Below are 20200 nucleotides of genomic sequence, written 5' to 3'. Positions count from 1 at the left end.
CATGAGAGACATAGAGAGAGAGAAGCACAGACATAGGTAGAGGGAGAAGCAGGCTCCCTGCAGGGAGCCCGATGTGGGACTTGATCCCAGGACCCCAGGATCACAACCTGAGCCAAAGGCAAATGCTCAACCACTGAGCCACCCAGGTGCCCCTTTACTGTTTTCCATAGAACTTTTCATTAAGCAAAATAGACACTCATATTCAAATTTTGTAATTAACACATTTACTCACACAACAGGAATCAGGGAATGTCTTGGCAGCATATTAGTATTTGAAATTTCTTCCTGACAAATGGTAATATATGAATTCTGTAACTCCCTGTGTTTAGGATTGTTTTCTGTTCTAAATTATGTAGGCTAGGAAAACTGAATAAATACAATTAATTTTAATCAAGTCATAAATTAATATATGCCAAAAAACATATTTTAAACAGCTTAGAGTTTATCTGGCATAGCAGAACACACACTGGACTGAGTTGGGTAACCTGAGCTCTCATCCAAGTTCAACCACTGAATAGGTGTGACTAACTAAACGACTTAATCTCTAGGCTTCCATTCCCTTATTTTTAAAATGAGGCAATTGGATAGGATAGCCTGTGAGGTTCTATAACTTATTAATATTCTATAACTTGTTGAAGCTTTCTATTTGTTTAGCATGTTGTAATTGATTAGCCAAGTGAAACATCTTTCATTTAAACCGACCCCTCCTAAGAACCCCTCTGGCCACTGACAGTCTCCTTCCAAAGAGTCCGTAATACGAAAATCTTCCCACTAAGTACTGAGTGGCATGGTACCCTAACTATATAGCTGGTTGAATGAGGAATGACCACCCACAAATAGTCCAGTATCCCTAAAGGGGCTTGGCATGAGAACTACCCCCAACAGATATGTTCTCTACAAATGAAGACTGACCCAATCAGTTGGAAATTTGAACACAGAACTATCAGAGAGGAAAGAATTGCAAGATACTTTTCTTGGTAACAGTCATTTTAACGGAGATTTACTCATTGATTATTTAGTCATTTGTTTGAGATCCCCATGTGACCATAAGACCCCATGGAGTCAAATACCATTTCTCATCATTGTAGCCTCCTACATCTTGCACAAGAGGCACTCAATAAATAATGCGTTGTGAGCCACCTAAAGGAAAGGAAGGATAAAGGACAGGGAACATAGAGAACAAAATGCTATGGTCACCCACAAACAGTTATGAAAACAAAGAACCACATTCTTCCCAGTCCAATAAGTATGGAGCATTAGCCACCAGTCCATCTAGTTCAGAGTTTTACTCTACTGCCTTTACTTCATTTACTTATTAATTTAAATGGAAGAGTTAGATGATTTTCTGGTTAGCATGGGCTCTGCTCTGACATATCACAAAAATGTCACTGAAAATCAAAGGAAAACCTGGCCTTTGAAAAGACTTGTCCCTGATGCAAATGCATAGTTAAACTGGCTCAGGATAAACAAAAACAAACAATGAAATACATTAGAAGGTGCGTATGAGTCTTTTAGTCTTTGAGAATTTGGCTTTTATGAGTTAGAGAGATTTCACAGAACCATATGACTTTTGGGAAGGGTTTGTTTACCCTGATGTCCTGAAATTACTGGGAACAATTAAAGTTTTGAGATAGCCTGAATTTTTCTTTCCATTTGGTAGAGGCCTAATGGCCCATCTGCAGATCTGGACTCCTGTGTGCACATATGGTCCATAATTTATGAAATGTGCTTATTTACACGTTTTAATTCTTATTTTCCAATATTTTGAAATGTAGCCTTCTTACATCTTTCTGTGAAATGCAGATGCACATTTCAGCTATTGGGGTGACACAATAGCAAGTCATTAGACATGACAGCATTAGGGCTGATACCTACCTGTTATAAACAATTTGATGGAAGCAATTTATGGAACTATTATTGGAGGACATTCTGCGGTACCAGGCATTTCTATCTGGTGGGTGGGTTAATACTCACCTGAAATAGTTGGGGGAACTCCTTCCTTCACCTGGAGAGTCACTTGAACTTGGCCTTCACCTGAAACTGAATACAAAAAGCCAAAACTTGGATGTGATGCAAAGAGCATTTTTTAAAAAAGATTTTATTTATTTATTCATGCGAGACACACAGAGAGAGAGGCAGAGAGAGAAGCAGGCTCCATGCAGGGAGCCCAATGTGGGACTCGATCCCGGACTCCAGGATCACGCCCTGAGCTGAAGGCAGATGCTCAACCGCTGAGCCACCCAGGCATCCCCAAAGAACATTTTAATACAAAAGATATTCCTATGTGATAAAGATGGCTTTATGCTAAATTCCCCCCAACCTAACTAAATTTTCAAAATAAAAAAATGAAGTCCTCGTTAGTCTAACAATTGATTTTGATTGCTTTTATTTGATTAAACTCAACTTCAGTGAGGTCTTTAAGAGAATTGGCACATAAATAAATTAGGGGGGAAACTCTTTAGCCATATGTTCTTTGGAGGCCAATGTTGGTCAGCAGGGCATACCTCATATCCTTTTTCCTCTCCATCATTTTGAAGGGTTGGCTGTTAGAATTCATGTGTTTTTCAATAGAGTTCAGATCACCCATGAAATGTATTTGCTTTACCTTTATCTAAACAAATTATCCTTTTAATGAAGGCTTTTTTCCATCCCCTCTTTCTCCTCCATCTTCCAAACCAACTGAGCACATTTAAAAGGCCTGGGGTTCATTAATTTTAAGTGTTCAATAAATTAGTGGAAATAATCAAAAGGCCTGATTCTTTCTGATAATGACAATTTGATGTCAGTATAAACCAGTAGATTAAGCTGGGAACATATGCTCCTTTGCCAAGAGAGGCTGCTATAATTAAATAGTGAATGCATCTACAAGGTGCTCTCACGCCTGATTAATTAGTAATCAGGTGCGCCAACTCCACTTTTCAGTAACACCTTGTCTTTTATTGGTTAATTACCTTTCTGCCTTATCAGATGTCACATGAGCCAACACCTCCCACCACTGGAGGGCCCAAAGCTTGAGGACTTGGTCAAACCCATGCTCTCCATTTGCCTTTCCATGGAGCCCTAAACCTTTCCTTCATCACAGGATGGACTAGACCAAGGATCATTTTTTTCTAATTGCAAAGCAAAAGTTTCAGATTACAAAAAATAATAATGATAATCCCCAAGGGGATTCATGATGAGATGTTTCCAATCCCTCTATTCTTACTCTGATAATTACTCTCATTAAAATTTTTCCCACTATAAAAAGTGGCTTTCTCCTTATACTACATATTTTGAGACCAGGTACAATGACCAACATATTCTCTCTGTGTTCTACTTTATCACTACTTCCAAGGTTTTGTTTATATTGTTTCTCTAGCCTGTTGCATATTTCACTCACTTTTCTTAATAAATAAACATAATGCCACCAGCCCCATGTTCTATCTCTCCTTTTTTCTATAATGTCTAATTCACCCACTCATGCTCATACTGATATTGGTGATATTTATCCCAAGCTTGCTCTCAATTTAGCAAATATTTATCAAGCATCAACTGTGGTAAATTTCAGATTGCATCAGTCATTAGCTCTGTCTCTAAATCTTAGAGGGAGGGAGGAACTTTTCTCAAGTACCTTAGGACACTAGACATTGCTGGACATGTAGATACTTACTATGAACTAACCTGGAGATGCTAAATTTATAGGGCTCTACTCTGAATACCCAGTATTTAACTGACAATTTTAACCAATTGAGCAAATAGAGACAGGAACAACCCTTTTAAAGGAACTAAACGACAAAATAATAGAATAGACTCCATTATAAAGAAAAGCAAAAGAGAATATGGACAAGATGATATCTAAAAACATGAAAAAGACTCTTTTTTTTTTTTTTTTTTTTTTACTTTTATTGGTGTTTAATTTACCAACATACAGAAAAACACCCAGTGCTCATCCCGTCAAGTGTCCACCTCAGTGCCCGTCACCCATTCCCCTCCAATACCCGCCCTCCTCCCCTTCCACCACCCCTAGTTCGTTTCCCCGAGTTAGGAGTCTTTATGTTCTGTCTCCCTTCCTGATATTTCCCAACATTTCTTTTCCCTTCCTTTATATTCCCTTTCACTATTATTCATATTCCCCAAATGAATGAGAACATACACTGTTTGTCCTTCTCCGATTGACTTATTTCACTCAGCATAATACCCTCCAGTTCCATCCACGTTGAAGCAAATGGTGGGTATTTGTCGTTTCTAATTGCTGAGTAATATTCCATTGTATACATAAACCACATCTTCTTTATCCATTCATCTATGAAAAAGACTCTTAACAAAGGAGCACTCTTCCATATGAAGAAGGACTTAAATAATATAATAGAATCAAACTCTGAAGAAGGCAAATTAGAAAAAATTCCAGGAATCATTTGTAAAGGGTTATTAGTTCATTTAAAGATTTTATATAAATCATCCTTGTTAAAAGCAGCTTCCAAGTAATTGTAGATTTCTTAACACCTGTGCCTCTTCCTTAAGACAGAGCCACTGAAATAAAGAAAGGAAAAAAGTAAAGTTGCACATGACAAAATCTTTTTCAAAACTACTGCAGTCATTTTATATTGCATCATGCATTGTAACTGTCATGGTGATAATTAACCCAACGACTGAAAAGGCTAACCCCCACCATAGCCAACTCCCATATAGACTGTTCCACTTGTCCTTCCATTCAGGAACTAACTTAACCCAGGCTCTGTTCTTTGTAACTCAAGGCTTCCTGGCGACTGTGCTATCATATCTGCAGCTCTACACTGATGGCTTCTGAACTGCATGACCACTGTGTTGTTGTGGTTGTTGTTGTTGTTGTTGTTGTTGTTTTCCAGCCTCTACACATGGACAAATATTTCCCACCTCCTGGGGATCCTCTTCCCCAAAATATATGTTAAAAGCTATCACTCATTTTATTAAAGCGAATGTGAGAATACCATTCACTCTGAGAAAAGGAGTAGTTTCAGTATCCAAAGAAATGGAGAAAAGTTACCAAAAGTAGGAAAGACTGAGAAAGTCTGATTTCCTTCACCACCACATGTACATGGCCCCCTGCAGACTTGTTCTGAAATGTGAGTGTGGGTCAGAGGGCTGGCTATTCTTCCCAAATACCATTTCCACACCCTGAGAATAGAGCCATAGTCAGTCACTGGGAGGAGTGTGGGTGCTGATTGAAGTCCAACAGCCTGAGTTTGAATACTGGGTCTTCCAGTTCCTTGATGTGAGCAACTAATAAGTTCTCCATCATTTCTGAAACTTCCTTCCCATGAAAAATGGAGATAGTCATCCTATCCACCCTTTAGCGTTATCTGAAAGAAAAGATGGGATAATCCCTATATAACATGCTTAGCACAGTGCTTGGCATATAAATGCTAGTCATTACCTATACTGTTATCATGGCATGCTCATGATTCTAGCATCCAGTTAACCAAATCCAAGAAATATGCTTCTACTCTTTTTACAGCTGCACCTAATCATGATGAGCCATAGTATTCAGAATTGTAAGCAACTTAACCAGATCTGCTAGTTTGCTAAGTGCTTTGACTCTATAAAAGACAGTGTAAATGTTAAGCATTGTTTCCAATTTGGATAAATACAAAGAGGGATTAAAATCATTTGAGAATAAAAGTATTGACTCAGGAAGAGTTTAAAAGCCTTACACGAGTGTGATATTATGCATATGTCTTCTCAGTGCTTATGATTTCTGAGTTTGTATTTGTAATTTGAGAGTGGTTAATCTACTTTGTTTATAAATGGAGCCTCATTGCAGTTGATCCTTCCCAGGTTGTAAGACTATCTGGTTAGTCCTCAAAAAGAAAAGAAGTCTTTAGGTCAATTTTAGTCAAATTATTCCGATGAGTGCTATATGATGTAAGGTTGCTATAAATGCAGAGATCCAGAAGAAAGTGAGAAATATGCCAAGAAAGAGGAAAGAGTTACTCAGCCAAATATACTAGTGTCTTCCACCGTTGTGTATTGTTTCCAGCAGGTTTTGTCTTCACTAGGGCACTAGGGAAGAGAAAAATTAATTCTCTCCTGAGTAGGTCCCATTTTCTCTTGTAATTTTGAAGGGAGAATTAAGCACCTATCTATTTAAAAAGGAAAAAGTAAGTGGCATCTTAGTGGGCCTTTGCTCCTTTCCTATTTAATTCTTCATCCATATTCCCATTTGCACTTCACCATTGAGGTTTAACACATATTTGGACCTTTCATTCAATTCATATTTACATAGTATGAGTCAGCAATTGACCACTCATGACGAGAATTTAAAACAGTGACGGCATCTGTGTCTGCGGATTTCACCCTTTCTCTCCCTGACTCATGCCTTCTTTCTAGGTCTCTGTCTATGTTGGACCCAGGCTCCAGCTCTGTCTTCAGGAGCCAGATGTTGGGTGTGGTCCCCTCTCTCTGCACTGCAGCTTAGCTTTGCCCTATCTACCACTTCCACCTCTTTTTCTCTCACACCCATACACTCCTGCTCTGTTCTCCCTCCCTGTTCAGTGAACTTGACCTCATTCCCCAGAAATTAGCCTTTTTCACTTAACCTTTGAGAATTACTTGCCAGCTGATCCCTGGGCAGCTAATGCTTGATTCACAGGAACATACTTCTGTCTGATTCCGGCTGCACGGGGGCAGCCACAGAGCCACTCTGTCCCTCATAACACAGGATCTTTCCAAATCCTTCAGAGAAACATTACATGAAAATCCTACAATCACCTTTGAGTCTTCCATTAGCCCTAGTAGTATTCATTCATGGAAGGGTATAAATTTTTTTAGGTGTAATAGTAAAAGAACTTATGCAAGACACTGACAGATATATGTACATTAACTGCAGTCCTAAGACATCAATTAAACCTTCTTAATTAACTCAGAAAACAATAACTATTGCTATTCTGACTCAGAGATGTTTGCTACACTTGCATGGGGCATATGTGATGTCCTGGGCCCCATGCAGATCTACAGAACCAGAACTTCCAACAGGGCAGCCTGGGAACAAATATTCCAGCTGTTTGCCCATGAGGCATATTTAAAAAGTTCCAAATTGAGGAATTTTACAATTTCTCTCAAAAACGTGGCTTGTTCTCAGGAGCAGGTGTTCTTAGCAAGTGAGAAAAGAGACCCAGATAAAAAAGAAATCCCTGGGCTCACACTTTTTACTTTCCATCAGTTATACCCAAAACTTGCAGACTGCATTATATTCCCAAAATATAAAATCTGAGATGATGATTTTAGTGGCATTAATGTTTTATTTTAATAGCTATGGATGCTAACATATTTTAGAGAAAACAACTGGGTCATTAAACCCATGATTTTATGAATATTATTACTTAAAGATAGGTTAGGTTTTTTTAAAAAGACAGCATGGGTATTGATTTAAGAAAACTCTAAGGTAAATAATAGTACAAGAGCTATAGGATGCGACAAAGAGTGAAGCTGGATCTCAAATATCTAAAATTGAGGAAGCATAAAGTCCTCAAAAGGCCCAAGTTTTTCCTTTAAGTAGAGGAAGAAGAACTGGTTTATAAGGGTATGTATAAGTTTGGATTAAAAAACCCAAAACACCAGTGTACTGGAAAAAGTACTGAACTAGGGTCAGAAAGGCTGAGTTTGAATGCTGGTTACACCACCTATGCTCTATGTGAACTAGAGCCAGCCATCAGCATCACTAAGAATTAGCTCCTTAATCTGATGCCTAGAAAAAAATATTTGATTCTGACTTCTAAGTTTTCCTTCCTTCTTTCTTTCCTTTTCTCCTTTTTTTCCTTCCTTTTCCTTTTGGGAGAGAAGTTGCTTGCAACCAAGAGGCAAAATTCCTTTTCCCATGGCCAGCTCCTATTCCATTCTCTATGTTTTTGCCATAAAGGTTAGTGCAGTTCCCCAAAGTCAATCCTCTATATTACTGGCAAAAATCCTTGGAGATCTTCGGGGAATGAGTCTTCCGTGAGAATGTAAATTAATTTATTAACTAGAGTGCTATGGATTGCCTTAGAGGGCCTCAGTGTGGGGATGGCAGCAAAGTTTCGAAGGATTATGATTCTGCTCTGCTTATGGACCACTCCCCAAATGCTCGGGGCGGCCAGTGGAGTCCTCTCCCGCAGATGCAGATGCTAACGGAGCTCCTTCCCAAGGAAGGCCCCGCTGAACCCCAGACGGATGCAGCTGCAGCCTGCTCCGTGCCTGTGCCCTGGGCACTGGGGAGAAAAGAGAAACCCAGGCAGTGCCCAGGATCTCCTGGCCGCAAACTCTGGGATTCTCAGGACCTCCCGGGTTAGCAGCATCTCTCCTGAGCCTTCTGTGTGATGTGACTCGACTTCTTCAGGGAGACGGGTGCAGACAATGAGGTCCATCTGTCTTTCTATCCACAGCCCCCTTGCCCTCATCGAAAACGGCCCCGGCTTCTTGCCAAACAGCCTGCCTTCATCTCGGCTAGGGGCCTTTCGGAGACAGGCACTGGCCAGCCTGGCTAGACGTGGCTTTTCTTCCTCTCCAGCAGATCCGAAGAGGGTGGTAGGCAGGAGCCTCTGCGCCTAGCAGGCGCTTGCTCAGCTGCCGCCCCACACAATATCCCCGCCGGCCGCCTCTCCTCTGCGACAGTGTGGCTGTGTGAACCCGGGAGGGCCGCTCTGAATGGCTCAGCATCTGACAGGAATTTATCACCGGCTGCTGGTTGGGCGAGGCAGACAGCAGACAGCGAGGGGAAGGGGCTGGGGGTGTTGAATGCTCTCTGCCACAACCCAACAGTTTGCCCTAAAGAGCCTTTTCCCGATAGAAAAGGACAGGGTCAAAAGTAAGTTGACCCCTGACAGAATGTACAATTATTAGGAGGGGACTGTGCACGAGCAGCTGCTGGAACCCCACTGGCTCCGCATCGGGCTTCCAAGAGTCAGAATATGAATAATCAACTCAAGATTGTTTCCTCCACCCCTATCACCCCCCCTCCACCTCCCCCCCAACCTTCTCCTCCTGTTTTGGGCAAGTCCTATTATATTCCTACAGGAAGAAGCATAGCCCTCCCTGGCAGCTGCAATAATTGTGTTCCTATTGTGATGAAGACCTCCTCCTGGCCACCCCCCTACAAGTGGCCATTGTGAGTGGAGAGTCAGTGATTATACGCTCCGCCTGATGCTTTGGGGGAGGGACCCAGCTGTCTAAGTGCTGACACACGAGTGTGCGGAAGGCCAGGGAGGGGGCCGGTGGAGGTGGAGGCGAAAGGTTGAGGGGGGATCCTGCGTCTGTGAGACGGGACCCTGACACACCAGACCTTTTTCATAAGTCAAGCCCAGAACAAATGAGGCTTTATCAGGCCCCAGTGATGAGGGGGTCTCATCTCCCTTTGAAGTGGAGCTGAGCATGGGGCCTAGCAGCTTTTCCTCCTTTGGACCAAGCAAACATCCTTCTTTTGATATGCTACATGCTCATTATCTCTGCCCCATTTAATGATTTTTGATTGAAGGGTGGCGGCTGGGATGCCGAGAAGATCGTTAGAGAGGCTCCATCCAGCCAAGCCTGCAAGAAAGGCTTTCCTTGTGCCTGGGCCTAAATTTGGAATTTCTTAACAGTGTGCGCTTGTTCTTAGAGGCAGATAAGGGCTGAGCGTGAAATTCTTAATTAAGCAATAAATAGAGAGTGGGGTGTCAGCAGATGTAGCCAGTAGCCATGGCAACGGGAATCACATGGGCAAGAGAGCTGAGACGAGATGTAGGCCTCAGGCCGGGGCCTGACTGGCAGCTGAAGAATCCTACAAAGCTTGTAAACCAGATTAATTAGCTGACTAATTATTTCATAGCGTTAATGTAACTAAGAAATAAAAATAGTTAACCATGAACTGAAACATCCCTGGGAAAAAAAAAGAAAAAACAGCGGGGAAAGAGGCAGTGGGGAACTGGCTCTGTAAGGCAGAGACAAGAGCTGCCAGTTAATCAAATCGCATAAACGGAAAAATGGGCTTCCTGGGTTTGACTCCGATTCTGAAAATGTAAAAGAACACTTGTCCTGCAGTCTTCACCCATTCCCAAGCGTGGCGTAGAAGTTACAGTTCGGAGCTGCCATTCGGAATCACTTCTCCCATCAAACACCGCTCCTCCTGGGTCCTCACACCAACTGTAGCACAGCAGTGCTCTACTATGGTCTGGTAGGCAAGTGGCTTCTTAAGGCAAAATTCTCAGGGGCTTTAGAAAGGCAACCTGACCAATCTCCTTAAAAGATATTTTTAAATGAGCGAGGTTATCTTATTCTGTGGGTAACAATTGCTTAAGTGGTATTAAATTTCAATCACAGAAACAATATATCAATATGTCATATTATCCTGAATCTCAGTTATCTTACAAAATCTAGTCAAGGAAAATAGAATGAGACCCTTTCGGAAAGGTTACAACGTGTATGCTAAGTTCAAGGCATATGACATTGTTAATCTTCTGGGGAAAAAAGAAAAAAAAAAATCCAGAGAAATAATCTACTGAGAAAACCTGTGGTAAAGTAACAGGGTATACTAATCACATTTGAAGATATTTGGGCATTTTGTACCACAATTCCAAGAGATAAGTAGGTATTCTTAACCTCATTGTATAGGTGAAGCCATTGAGTCATGGAGCATTTTTAATTCCATGCCCCAAGTGGAACAGCCAGCCAGCCACTGATTAAAACCCTAAACCCTAATCTCTGGCCATGAGCTTTCCAAAGAACCTGCATACCATAAAAGACATTTGCTAAAGAAAGACAAAACTTGCCTTGGTAGAGAAGAGCAATAATCTCAAAACATTACGTACAGGATTGTTTTTCTTTGTCACTGGGGATCAGTGAGAAGTTTTCTCCCACAATCCTGCCTAGCACCCCCTACCCTATTTGGTCAGTGATCAATGATTATTTAGTGGGCAGCACACTCTAGTGGGGAGATCCAGAGCCAGGAGCTAGAATGCCTGGGTTCTGATTTTTTGCCTTCTCAGCTGGGTCTAAGATTAGTCAGGTATCTTCCATCACACACAAAGTAGCCAAATGGAGGAAACAGAGATAATTGTGATTTTGTTTGAAACTTCCTATCCTGGGGGATGTGGTAAGGTTGGAAACAAAAAATACAAAAAAGATGGTCCACTTAGAAGTGGTCAACAAATTAATGAAACACAGCCAATTGTCAGTGAAGCGGCACTCTGAACGAAAAGCCAGCCAGGAATAGGAACAGGGTCTCTTCATCCCCACCCCTGAAAGTCTGGCAGGAAATTCAATGGACCTGAAAGAGGTCAAGCAGTTTCCCTACAATAGATAAAATGAAACTTCTGTATATACAGCTCTCCCCACATTTTTTTTTTTTTATCTCAGGAATATGTCCACACTGACTGTGAGGTCTTGACTTTTGTTTTCTTCTTAGACTAAACGTATTTTATGTAAATTCTCCCAGTCGCAGACCTATAAAGTCACATGGTCCCAAAAAAACAATTAAGTGAAAGTAACAAACTAATCAATATGTAAAACACACAGCAGAGAGCTAGAACTCTATTGCTTGGGGTCTTGGGATACCAGCTTCAACTACCTCACTGCCATTATGGCATCATCAGCCTTCCCAACAATGTTGTAAACTTGACACAGAGAATGTCCAAAATATAACCGAATCTACCCAATTCAACATAGCTGCACAGGACACCACCATCGAGGAGCAGTACAAGGTTGGGTTCCCCCTGAATCCTCATATCCTCACTGTACCAGCCCAGAAATGAGAACCAAAGTGGCTCTAGCCACCTACCTACCCCAATCACAGGATATAGAAGGCACAAATGACCACAAAAGCCAGTACACAGAGCACTGAGAATCCTCTTAAGGAACAAGGGTCTCCATGTTCATTAAACATTCAACCAACCCTCTGTGATTTCCTGTTCCTTTTCCAACTCATATTACCTAAAGGTGGAGATACTAAGGTATTCTGATAAATAGAATGTTTTAAATTAATAAGGGCTATCTACCTAATAAAAATGTCTTAGACTGAAAAATGCCTCCGTATCATATATCTGCTCATATAGACATACAGATATACAAATATATACAATATTCATATTTACAAATATGAATATATAAATATTCATACTTAGGCAGATTTGCATTTATACCATGTATGTGTATAAATAGTCTCAGAGTATAACTTGCCATTAAGTCAATAAATAATGATAACAAAGGGGAAGAAAACATGTAGTTGCATGACTTGATTTTTTTTTTCCCTTTATGCCACAAATGTTCCTTTACCATGTTTTGCTTATCGGGTCATTTAAATTAGTTTGCAGTTGGGGGCACCTGGGTGGCTCAGTGGTTGAGCATCTGCCTTTGGCTCAGGGAATGATCCTGGGGTACTGGGATCGAGTCCTGCATCAGGTTCCCTGAAAGAAGCCTACTTCTCCCTCTGCCTATCTCTGTGTGTCTCTCATGAATAAATAAATAAAATCTTTTAAAAATATTAGTTTGCAGTTCATGAACAAAATCTGACCAATGGACAAGACAGGCTCTTCACAAGCATGCTAAGTAATGGGAGAACCATTTGGAATTAAAATTTTGTTATAGAATATATATCAAGAGAACAGTCATACTTAAAGTTAATGATACCTATTTATTCTTACTTAATGGCTGCATTCAGCTCTAATAACAAAAAGATTCTCAGGGATCTCTGTCCATCCTGAGTCTTTATAGTTTTAGGTTACATTTATGGTTGATCAAATCAGAAATAAAATTCAAATGGTACAATTCAGGGCAGATAAAATATACAACAATCCATTTGGCAAAGACTGAACAATACCAGGGAATTACCATACTCTCCACTGTAGTGCTATTAAAATGTAATAGTCCCAGGGCTCAAGTATAGGTCAGGCTCAATTGACACTGAAGCACAAGGGAGATGGATGAGGAAGTCAGGACAACTGCCCAGGCAGTCTGATTTCAGAGTCCAACCATTTAACTGTAACATACAGCTCCCGCTTCCAGTTCCTCATAGCTTCATAACACAAATATTTGGAATTCAAGAGTGAATGGTAGTTTCCAACAATGTGCCCTCAAAATGCTCATCCAATTATACTTACCAAGGTAGATGAGTTGCCTCAACTGGGTATTGAAGAACCAGTCGCAACCTTGGTCCTGACCAGGTAATGGCAGAGATGGAAGGGACCGTCCCTCCTGACTCCCACACCTTACGAGGATGTCAGGGTAAGGCCATAGGACTGTGTGCACCAGCAGGAGGTAGTTTCCAGGAGCAAAGCTGCCAAATGTGGCTGAGTACTTGAAGTGAGAGAACAATACAATAATGCTCATTTAGTAAGGAAGGCTTTCCAAGAGCTACAAAGAACACAGATGGAGTACTTTAGAAATACAGCAGTTCACACTTAGACTACTCTCCTTGCAGGAAATGGGCTTACTTGAATCCATTCCATAATAAATTCATAACCAGAGCCACAGGATCATGGAACATGAGGATTGAAAGATTCCATTGAGTGTCTCTTAACAACTTCAATTAACAGAGGAGAAAACCTAGACAAGTAAGCTGACTTGTCCCAGGTTGAACAGCTAGCCAAGACAGAGCCAGATTTAGAATTCTTTTCCAGTTTTTCCCATAACTTAAAAAGGCAGGCAATGATAGGAGGCCCATTCTTTTATAACACCAACAGCTAGCACTATTGTTGCATTTGTTACATGCTTAGGTTCTATTCACACCAAAGCATTCAATCCTTCAAAGACTCCTCGTCATTGTCATTACTACTGCCTCCATTTTACAGATGAGGAAGCTGAGGCAGACAGGGGGTCAGTAACTCGCCCCACACCACAAAGCAGGGGAGTACTGAGCCAGGAAAGACAGAAGAGTATCCACCTCTACAGTCAACATTCTGCTGCCGTCACCTTATGAAAATTCCCCAAAACGTTTTCACGGGAACCTCAAGGAAAGAAAAGAGCTCTCTTTTCTGAGAAGGGTGGTGAGAAGATCAAAGGAGATTCTCTGCCTCGAACTATACCACACCCAAGATCTGCTCTCATGACTTTAAGGAGAATGTGAAGGAAGAAAGGAATGTATTAAAAGAAAGAGGTGAAGTTTGAAGAAATCCACTGGATTGTCTTTTTTTTTTTCCAGAAAATGCACCCACTTTCCACATGGCTATTCCTATCTTCACTGCCCCTAACCATTTGACACTTTAGCCAACCCCAATGAACGTCCAGACCTTTATTTGCAAGTTAATCTTTGACCACAAGGTGGCAGTATGCAATGTAAAAATGCTTTGTTAAGACGTTTTTCTCTGGCTACAAACACTTCCCTGAGGGGTAAATTGGTTCTTAATCCCTTATCTAATAATATAATTCCATAGAATGCTTAGAAGGTATTTCTCATTGTATAAATAAAGTTAAAATTTCAGGCAGAACCATTCTGTTACTCAAGACAAGATTCAAACAGATTCTAATATATTCAAGTTAAAAAAATTAAAATAAAAAATAACCACCACATCTTATATTCAGATTACATTCATCAGGTCACAACACTGTGGCAGTTTTCTTTATCAGCACCAGAAGATGCTAATTCCTGCAAACTGCTATTTCACAGGTAGAAAGATAAGAACCCCTGGAGAATAGACCGTACCCATGAATGAATTCCTGGGGTTACCTGCAGGGATCTGCTGATCCAAGGGGTTTCAAATTGCAGTGAGTAGGTCTCCTGATCCAAGAGCAGAGCCATCCAGCCATATAGGTTAGACAATGTGTCACGTACATAATTGACAGTGGTTGTCTTATTTCTGCTGTCGGTTATGGTTAAATCATAAGAAACATTTGGAGCATTAGCTCTAGGGTGATTTAAAAAGAAAAAAAAATGGGTGGTAAGTTATTTGTCCATTCTGGCTTTAATACACTCCTCTCCCATCAGTGGTAATTCATCTTTTATTCTTTCCATGTATTTCTTGCGCTTGTGCCATCTTGTCTGTACATCTAGGGAGCTTTTAGCAATCACTGTGTGTGTCAAAACAGCCCCCAGATGTCACAGATCATTTGTGCCTTCCACTGGCCTGGTGGGTTGAAGGTAGTTAACATTCAGATCTGAGACCACTAATAAATGCCATAACAAGTTCATAAGGGCCAGGACTATATATTGTTCTTTTACTAAAGAAATATCCATGTTCAGAATCTTGCCATGGACCTATTTTATCAGCATCAGGAAATATATTATATAGTTATTAGATACTCTCATAGGAAGCAATGACGGAGACCCAGAAACTAATGTGCCTAGACTCTCAGAAGTCCACCTCCAACTGCCGGGCAGAAATGGCTGCTGTAGCCTTCCCTAGAATGAAAAAGTAACCTGGCTCCTCTCCCATGGGCTTGCATATCGCCCAGCGCTCAGTCCTACCACCGCACCTAGTGTCAGTTTTTTTGTTGGTTAACGTAGACTGTGAGATCTTTAAGTTAGAGAGATTTTGTCCATTTGGTGTCCTCCACCCTGGCACAGGGCCCGCACACAATGGGTACTCAACTCATGTTTGTTATATCAAGGTAGGACTTGCTGGATGAACTCTCTCTAGAGCAGCTGGTGCCAATTTCCTAAGTTTTAGAAAGCATTTCTACAAGTGCATTTTAGCAAATGAGGAAATTGAGGCAGAGCATGGCAAAAGTATTATTAGAATGTCACAAGGCAGCACTAGAAATGTATTACTTTCTACAAATTACACAGCCCACTCCAGAGTGATTTTTAAAACTTCACTAGAACATAAACAGATTTAGCCACATGCTAAGACCCTAAAAGAAAGTCAAAGTGGACAGAAAATAAAAGGCAAAAGTAAAAAAAAAAAAAAAATCAATACACATTATGACTGTCCTTCCCCCTTTGGTTTGGTTTTCATGAGAATTTTTAACTGTGGCATTTTGCTGCAGGCAGATAATTAAATTCTCAGAGTAGAGGGAAATGAGACGAAGGAGGATGTTGGGTTTTCAAAGTGAGGTGTGGCATGACCATATCCAAAGCCAATTTACAATCCGGTGGATTTTATAAAAAGAAACTGTTTTTAGTCTGAAATGCTTAGGCACAATGGTTAGATGGCCATAAACTGGAAATCTTTATCTATGTACATGAGGTGGATGAATTTGGGCAAATTACTGGCCCTCTTTAAGCTTTCCTTTCCTTTTTCAACAAATGAAGGCAGATAGTATGTATCTTTCATATATGAAAGACTGTGAAACTTAGAGATAATCTATGTATTCAGTAACCCACTAATCACTAAGCCCACTCACATCTACCCACAACTCATTTAAGAACTAACCTCCGGGGGTGCCTCAGTGGCTCAGTAGGTTAAGCGTCTGTCTCTTGGTTTTGGCTCAGGTCATGATCTCAGGGTCCTGAGATGGAGCCCCACATTGAGATTCATGCTCAGCGGGGAGTGCCCTTGAAGATTCTTTCCCTCTACTCCTCCCTCTACTCACTCAGGTGCTCTCTTCTCAAATAAATAAGTAAATCTTTTTTTTTAAAAAAAGGGAATAGACCTTAAGATGTGCCAGATTTGCCATTCTGTACTATTTGTTTTAATGTTTAGCAGTTTATTTAAAAACACACTCAAAACTCTTCATGGTACAAAGCTGTGGCCCTGACAATGCAGTATTTGATACATACTTATTGTAAGAATGCATGTGTTTCTTTCATTCATTAACTAATAAAATGAAAGGGATGAAAAATGTTCAGAGCATTAGGAAATTAAAACAAAAAACAAGCAAAAAATAATAAAAACCATGACTACTCTTTCCCTAGATTTCCTGATGCAGGAAGCTTTAGAAAGCTCGGGGTGGAAGACTTTCTCTGATAGATCTTGGAACCACACATCCCAGGGTCCCAGGAGATGATCCAGCACAGTTTGGCCCAACTAATACATTTTAAAAATAGTCTTCTGAGAAATAAATGTAACACAAATGTGTTAAGAGGAGATAAAGTTGGAACCAAGAAATACCAAAGTGGTCGATAGGTTGGCTACAGTAGGTGTCATGATCAGTATGTAGGGTGGGATTCCTTACAGTTCAGAGAATGATTCAGAGTATTTCAGATTCTGAAAGTATAACCTTTCAGTTTTCACAGAAATATATGGATCCGGGAAAATGAATCACAAGAACTAAATCCAGGAGAGAGACTAATAGATAAATCAGAATTCCCATTTAATAATTCACAGTAAGAAATAAGGTTTCCTTTCACATAGTCAGTATTTGATAAATATTTGTTGAATGAATGAGTGAGTGTTAAAATGGACCAGTACACTCTAAACCAGTACTAGGTGATGTTTCTCCCCAACAGAGAAGACTACCTGGAAATCCCACACAAGGGTAAGAAGATTTCTTATAAACTTAACAATTGAAGAAACAAGTAACTTAATTATAAGCTATCAGAGCTTAATACAGCCAACCCCCATATCAATAGGATATTTGCCATGAAGACTTAAACACTTATATTTAATGGTCAGAAAATAGGACATATATAAGCAATCTACACTACTAGTAAGACTGGTTTAAAAAAATGCTAAGGAAAGGGATGCCTATGTGTCTCAGCAGTTGGACATCTGCCTTTGGCTCAGGGCGTGATCCTGGGGTCCCCAGATCAAGTCCTGCATCCAGTTCCCTGCATAGGGCTTGCTTCTCTCTCTGCCTATGCCTCTGCCTTTCTTTCTGTATCTCTCATGAATAAATAAATAAAATCTTTAAAAAAAATGCTGAGTAAAAAGAATAAAAATTTTAAAGTGCTAATGTTTCCTGATAAACTATTTCTTTTACCCTAGTCAAGTGCTCTCAAACCACTTTTACAATTTTTTAAAAATTATAGACCTCTATTTGTTCAAATCCATCCATCTCTTCACATTTAGTTCCTCTAACCTATATTTTGTCACTTACTTCGCCTTAGCAATCTATGTTTCTCATTCTTTTCTTAAGATATCATGCATACCATCTTGAGTGTTATGAAAATATTGCCTCAATATGTTACAATACAATCATTTGGGTAGATAGTACCAGAAATGGTTCCTAATTTCAGCAGTGTGGCCCATGGCCCCCAGAGTCCTCCTGGTCATCCTAACTAGACATAATTAGTTCTCAAATTCTATCAGTACCACATTTATAAATCAATTTTTAGGGTACAATCTTTCCTGGGTTCAGTTTCTATTGATTGTGACTTCAATTATTGAAGGAGCCATTTTTCCAGACCATAGTCCCAGGTTTCTAAAAGCTCTTATAAACATGACCCCCTCTTCAAATATTGTAAAACCACCAAATGCTAACAGTCATTCAGTTCTACCTGTCTCTGGGACTATTACACCTTCCTTTTGATGCCCTTTTCCTTCCAAGCAGCATCCAGCAATCTGATGCTAAGCACCTGATCAAACAGAGACCCACCATAGCACATCATGATCCTAAATTATATCTTCCTCTTTCTTCCTCATGCATTGCCCTGATCCTATCAAGCCACCCCAACCATTTCAACTAAGGTTTAGTTGGGATGCAATTTTACCAGTACTAAATGTGCAGCACCTTTGTGTAATACAATCCAAGTAGAGAAGGAAGTTATCAAATATATCTTTACTACAGCTGGTAGTGGAAATGGTACATTCTGAAAAGAAAATCAAAACATCCAAGATCCATCTCCCTATAGGTGAGACACCTTGTATTGACCATCACTGGAGGCCAAAAACCCAAAGTCAAATCATCTCCTCCCCTTGTAGGCCAAATGCCAGCAGTGACAATGGTGGGCTCTTCTGAAAAGCACCAAAAGAACATCAAGTCTCAAAGAACACCATGAAGAGAATTTACCAACGATAATGACTACAATTTTCACTTGCCCTAAATAGCCACCAATTTCCCTGTGCCCTAAATAGCCACCAATCTCCCTCTCTTTACTGTTAATGAAGCAAAGGAGCACAAAAGTATTTCTAATTTGGAGGAGCCAAGGGAGTCTGCATGGGCCATTAGCAGCAGAGAGCTTCATTACTAGGGGAAGAAGTCTCTCTCTGAACTTCTCATGGCTTTATGTGCAAGAAATCAGGAGGCAACCAGTCCATTTTAAATATTAACCCTTACCTCTGCATCAGCAACAGCTCTATATATAATCAAAAAGACAAAAGGACTACAAGCTTTTTCTTTTCCTGTTCAAGGGGGTACCTTAATTTTTGTTCTTTTTTTTTAAATAACCAAGCTTGTTTTTAATTAAGGGATATTTTCCTTTAAAAATAACGGCACTATCGCTTGATAAGATTTCCCAGCCTAAGTATCAATTTAAAATACTAGTTGTGTAAACAGTTATGTAATTTAGTGCCCATACACAGTGTGGAACTGTTGAATGTATACTGCCCACAAAGGATTTGTCAGGCAATCAACAATACCAATGAGAACAAATATTAACTCCCTGGTTTGTGTTTACCATTAACTTACTTTTCCTGAGGGTCCATATCCCTGTGTATTAAGACAAATATTGTATTGAGCTCTAAATGCTCTCAATTCAGAACAATTGTGAAATAAATCCTTTATAATTACACATCTCCTAAGCCATACACATCCTAATAACTAGCCTCAGATGATGCTGCATCTCCTGAATATTAGGGCTTGCTGCTGTCACTCTCATTTTGTACTACACAAAGAAGGTGAAATCGGAATTTTAAGCACAGCCAACAATTTTTTTGTGTGTGGCACAGCATTGCTTGAACATCCTTTAAAATACCTTGTACTCATAACAAGTCTTTGTCAGAAAACCACTCTCCTACCTCTGACCTGCCACCATCCAGTACTATTTTATATGTATCAATATAAAAACTATTATATACCCTTGTTGATTGAAGAACACTTAAATATATTTCTCCTTCAAAGACACGTAAAAAGAGGAAGAAAGCTATGACATTCAGTGTTTCCCCTCAAACTTTTAAATCCCTAAATTCACATGCAAAACAGAACCAGTAAGCAGAGAAGAAGCCCTGTGATTTAAAAATCCTTGTGTTTCTGATAGCCACACCCAACATCACTCCCTTGTGACTAGGCAAGTATCTATTTCTGTTTATCTATTTTCAGAGTCTGCCAAAGCAATAATAATTTGTTATAGAGAAGTCCTGGAATCAACCTAGCACCTCCTCAAATGTAGCATCTACAGTTTTGGCAGCACACTTAGAACAACACTGTTTGCTTATTATATCTTAGTTCATGAAGAAAAGCAATAGATGCCTATTATCCTACC

General features: G+C 40.1%; 1 protein-coding gene across 15 annotated transcripts in view; it reads right to left on the bottom strand.

Moving 5' to 3' along the window:
• Positions 1-20200, bottom strand: part of PKHD1 (PKHD1 ciliary IPT domain containing fibrocystin/polyductin) — a 477526-nt gene that overhangs the window by 212972 nt on the left and 244354 nt on the right. For all 15 annotated transcript variants that reach the window (XR_005990304.1, XR_005990305.1, XR_005990310.1 and 12 more), the window contains 3 exons: positions 14627-14804; positions 13062-13257; positions 1975-2040 (listed from right to left, as the gene is read on the bottom strand). Coding sequence is in view for 12 of the 15 variants with exons in the window: in XM_041771518.1 (XP_041627452.1) it covers positions 1975-2040; positions 13062-13257; positions 14627-14804 (440 nt within the window). In the remaining 3 variants the exon portion in view is untranslated. The remainder of the gene's footprint in view (positions 1-1974; positions 2041-13061; positions 13258-14626; positions 14805-20200) is intronic.

Source organism: Vulpes lagopus, chromosome 1 (genome assembly GCF_018345385.1).
Source record: "Vulpes lagopus strain Blue_001 chromosome 1, ASM1834538v1, whole genome shotgun sequence".
Classification (NCBI taxonomy): Eukaryota; Metazoa; Chordata; class Mammalia; order Carnivora; family Canidae; genus Vulpes; species Vulpes lagopus.
The sequence above is the reverse complement of the archived record's forward strand: the minus strand, read 5'-3'. Positions and strand labels throughout refer to the sequence as shown.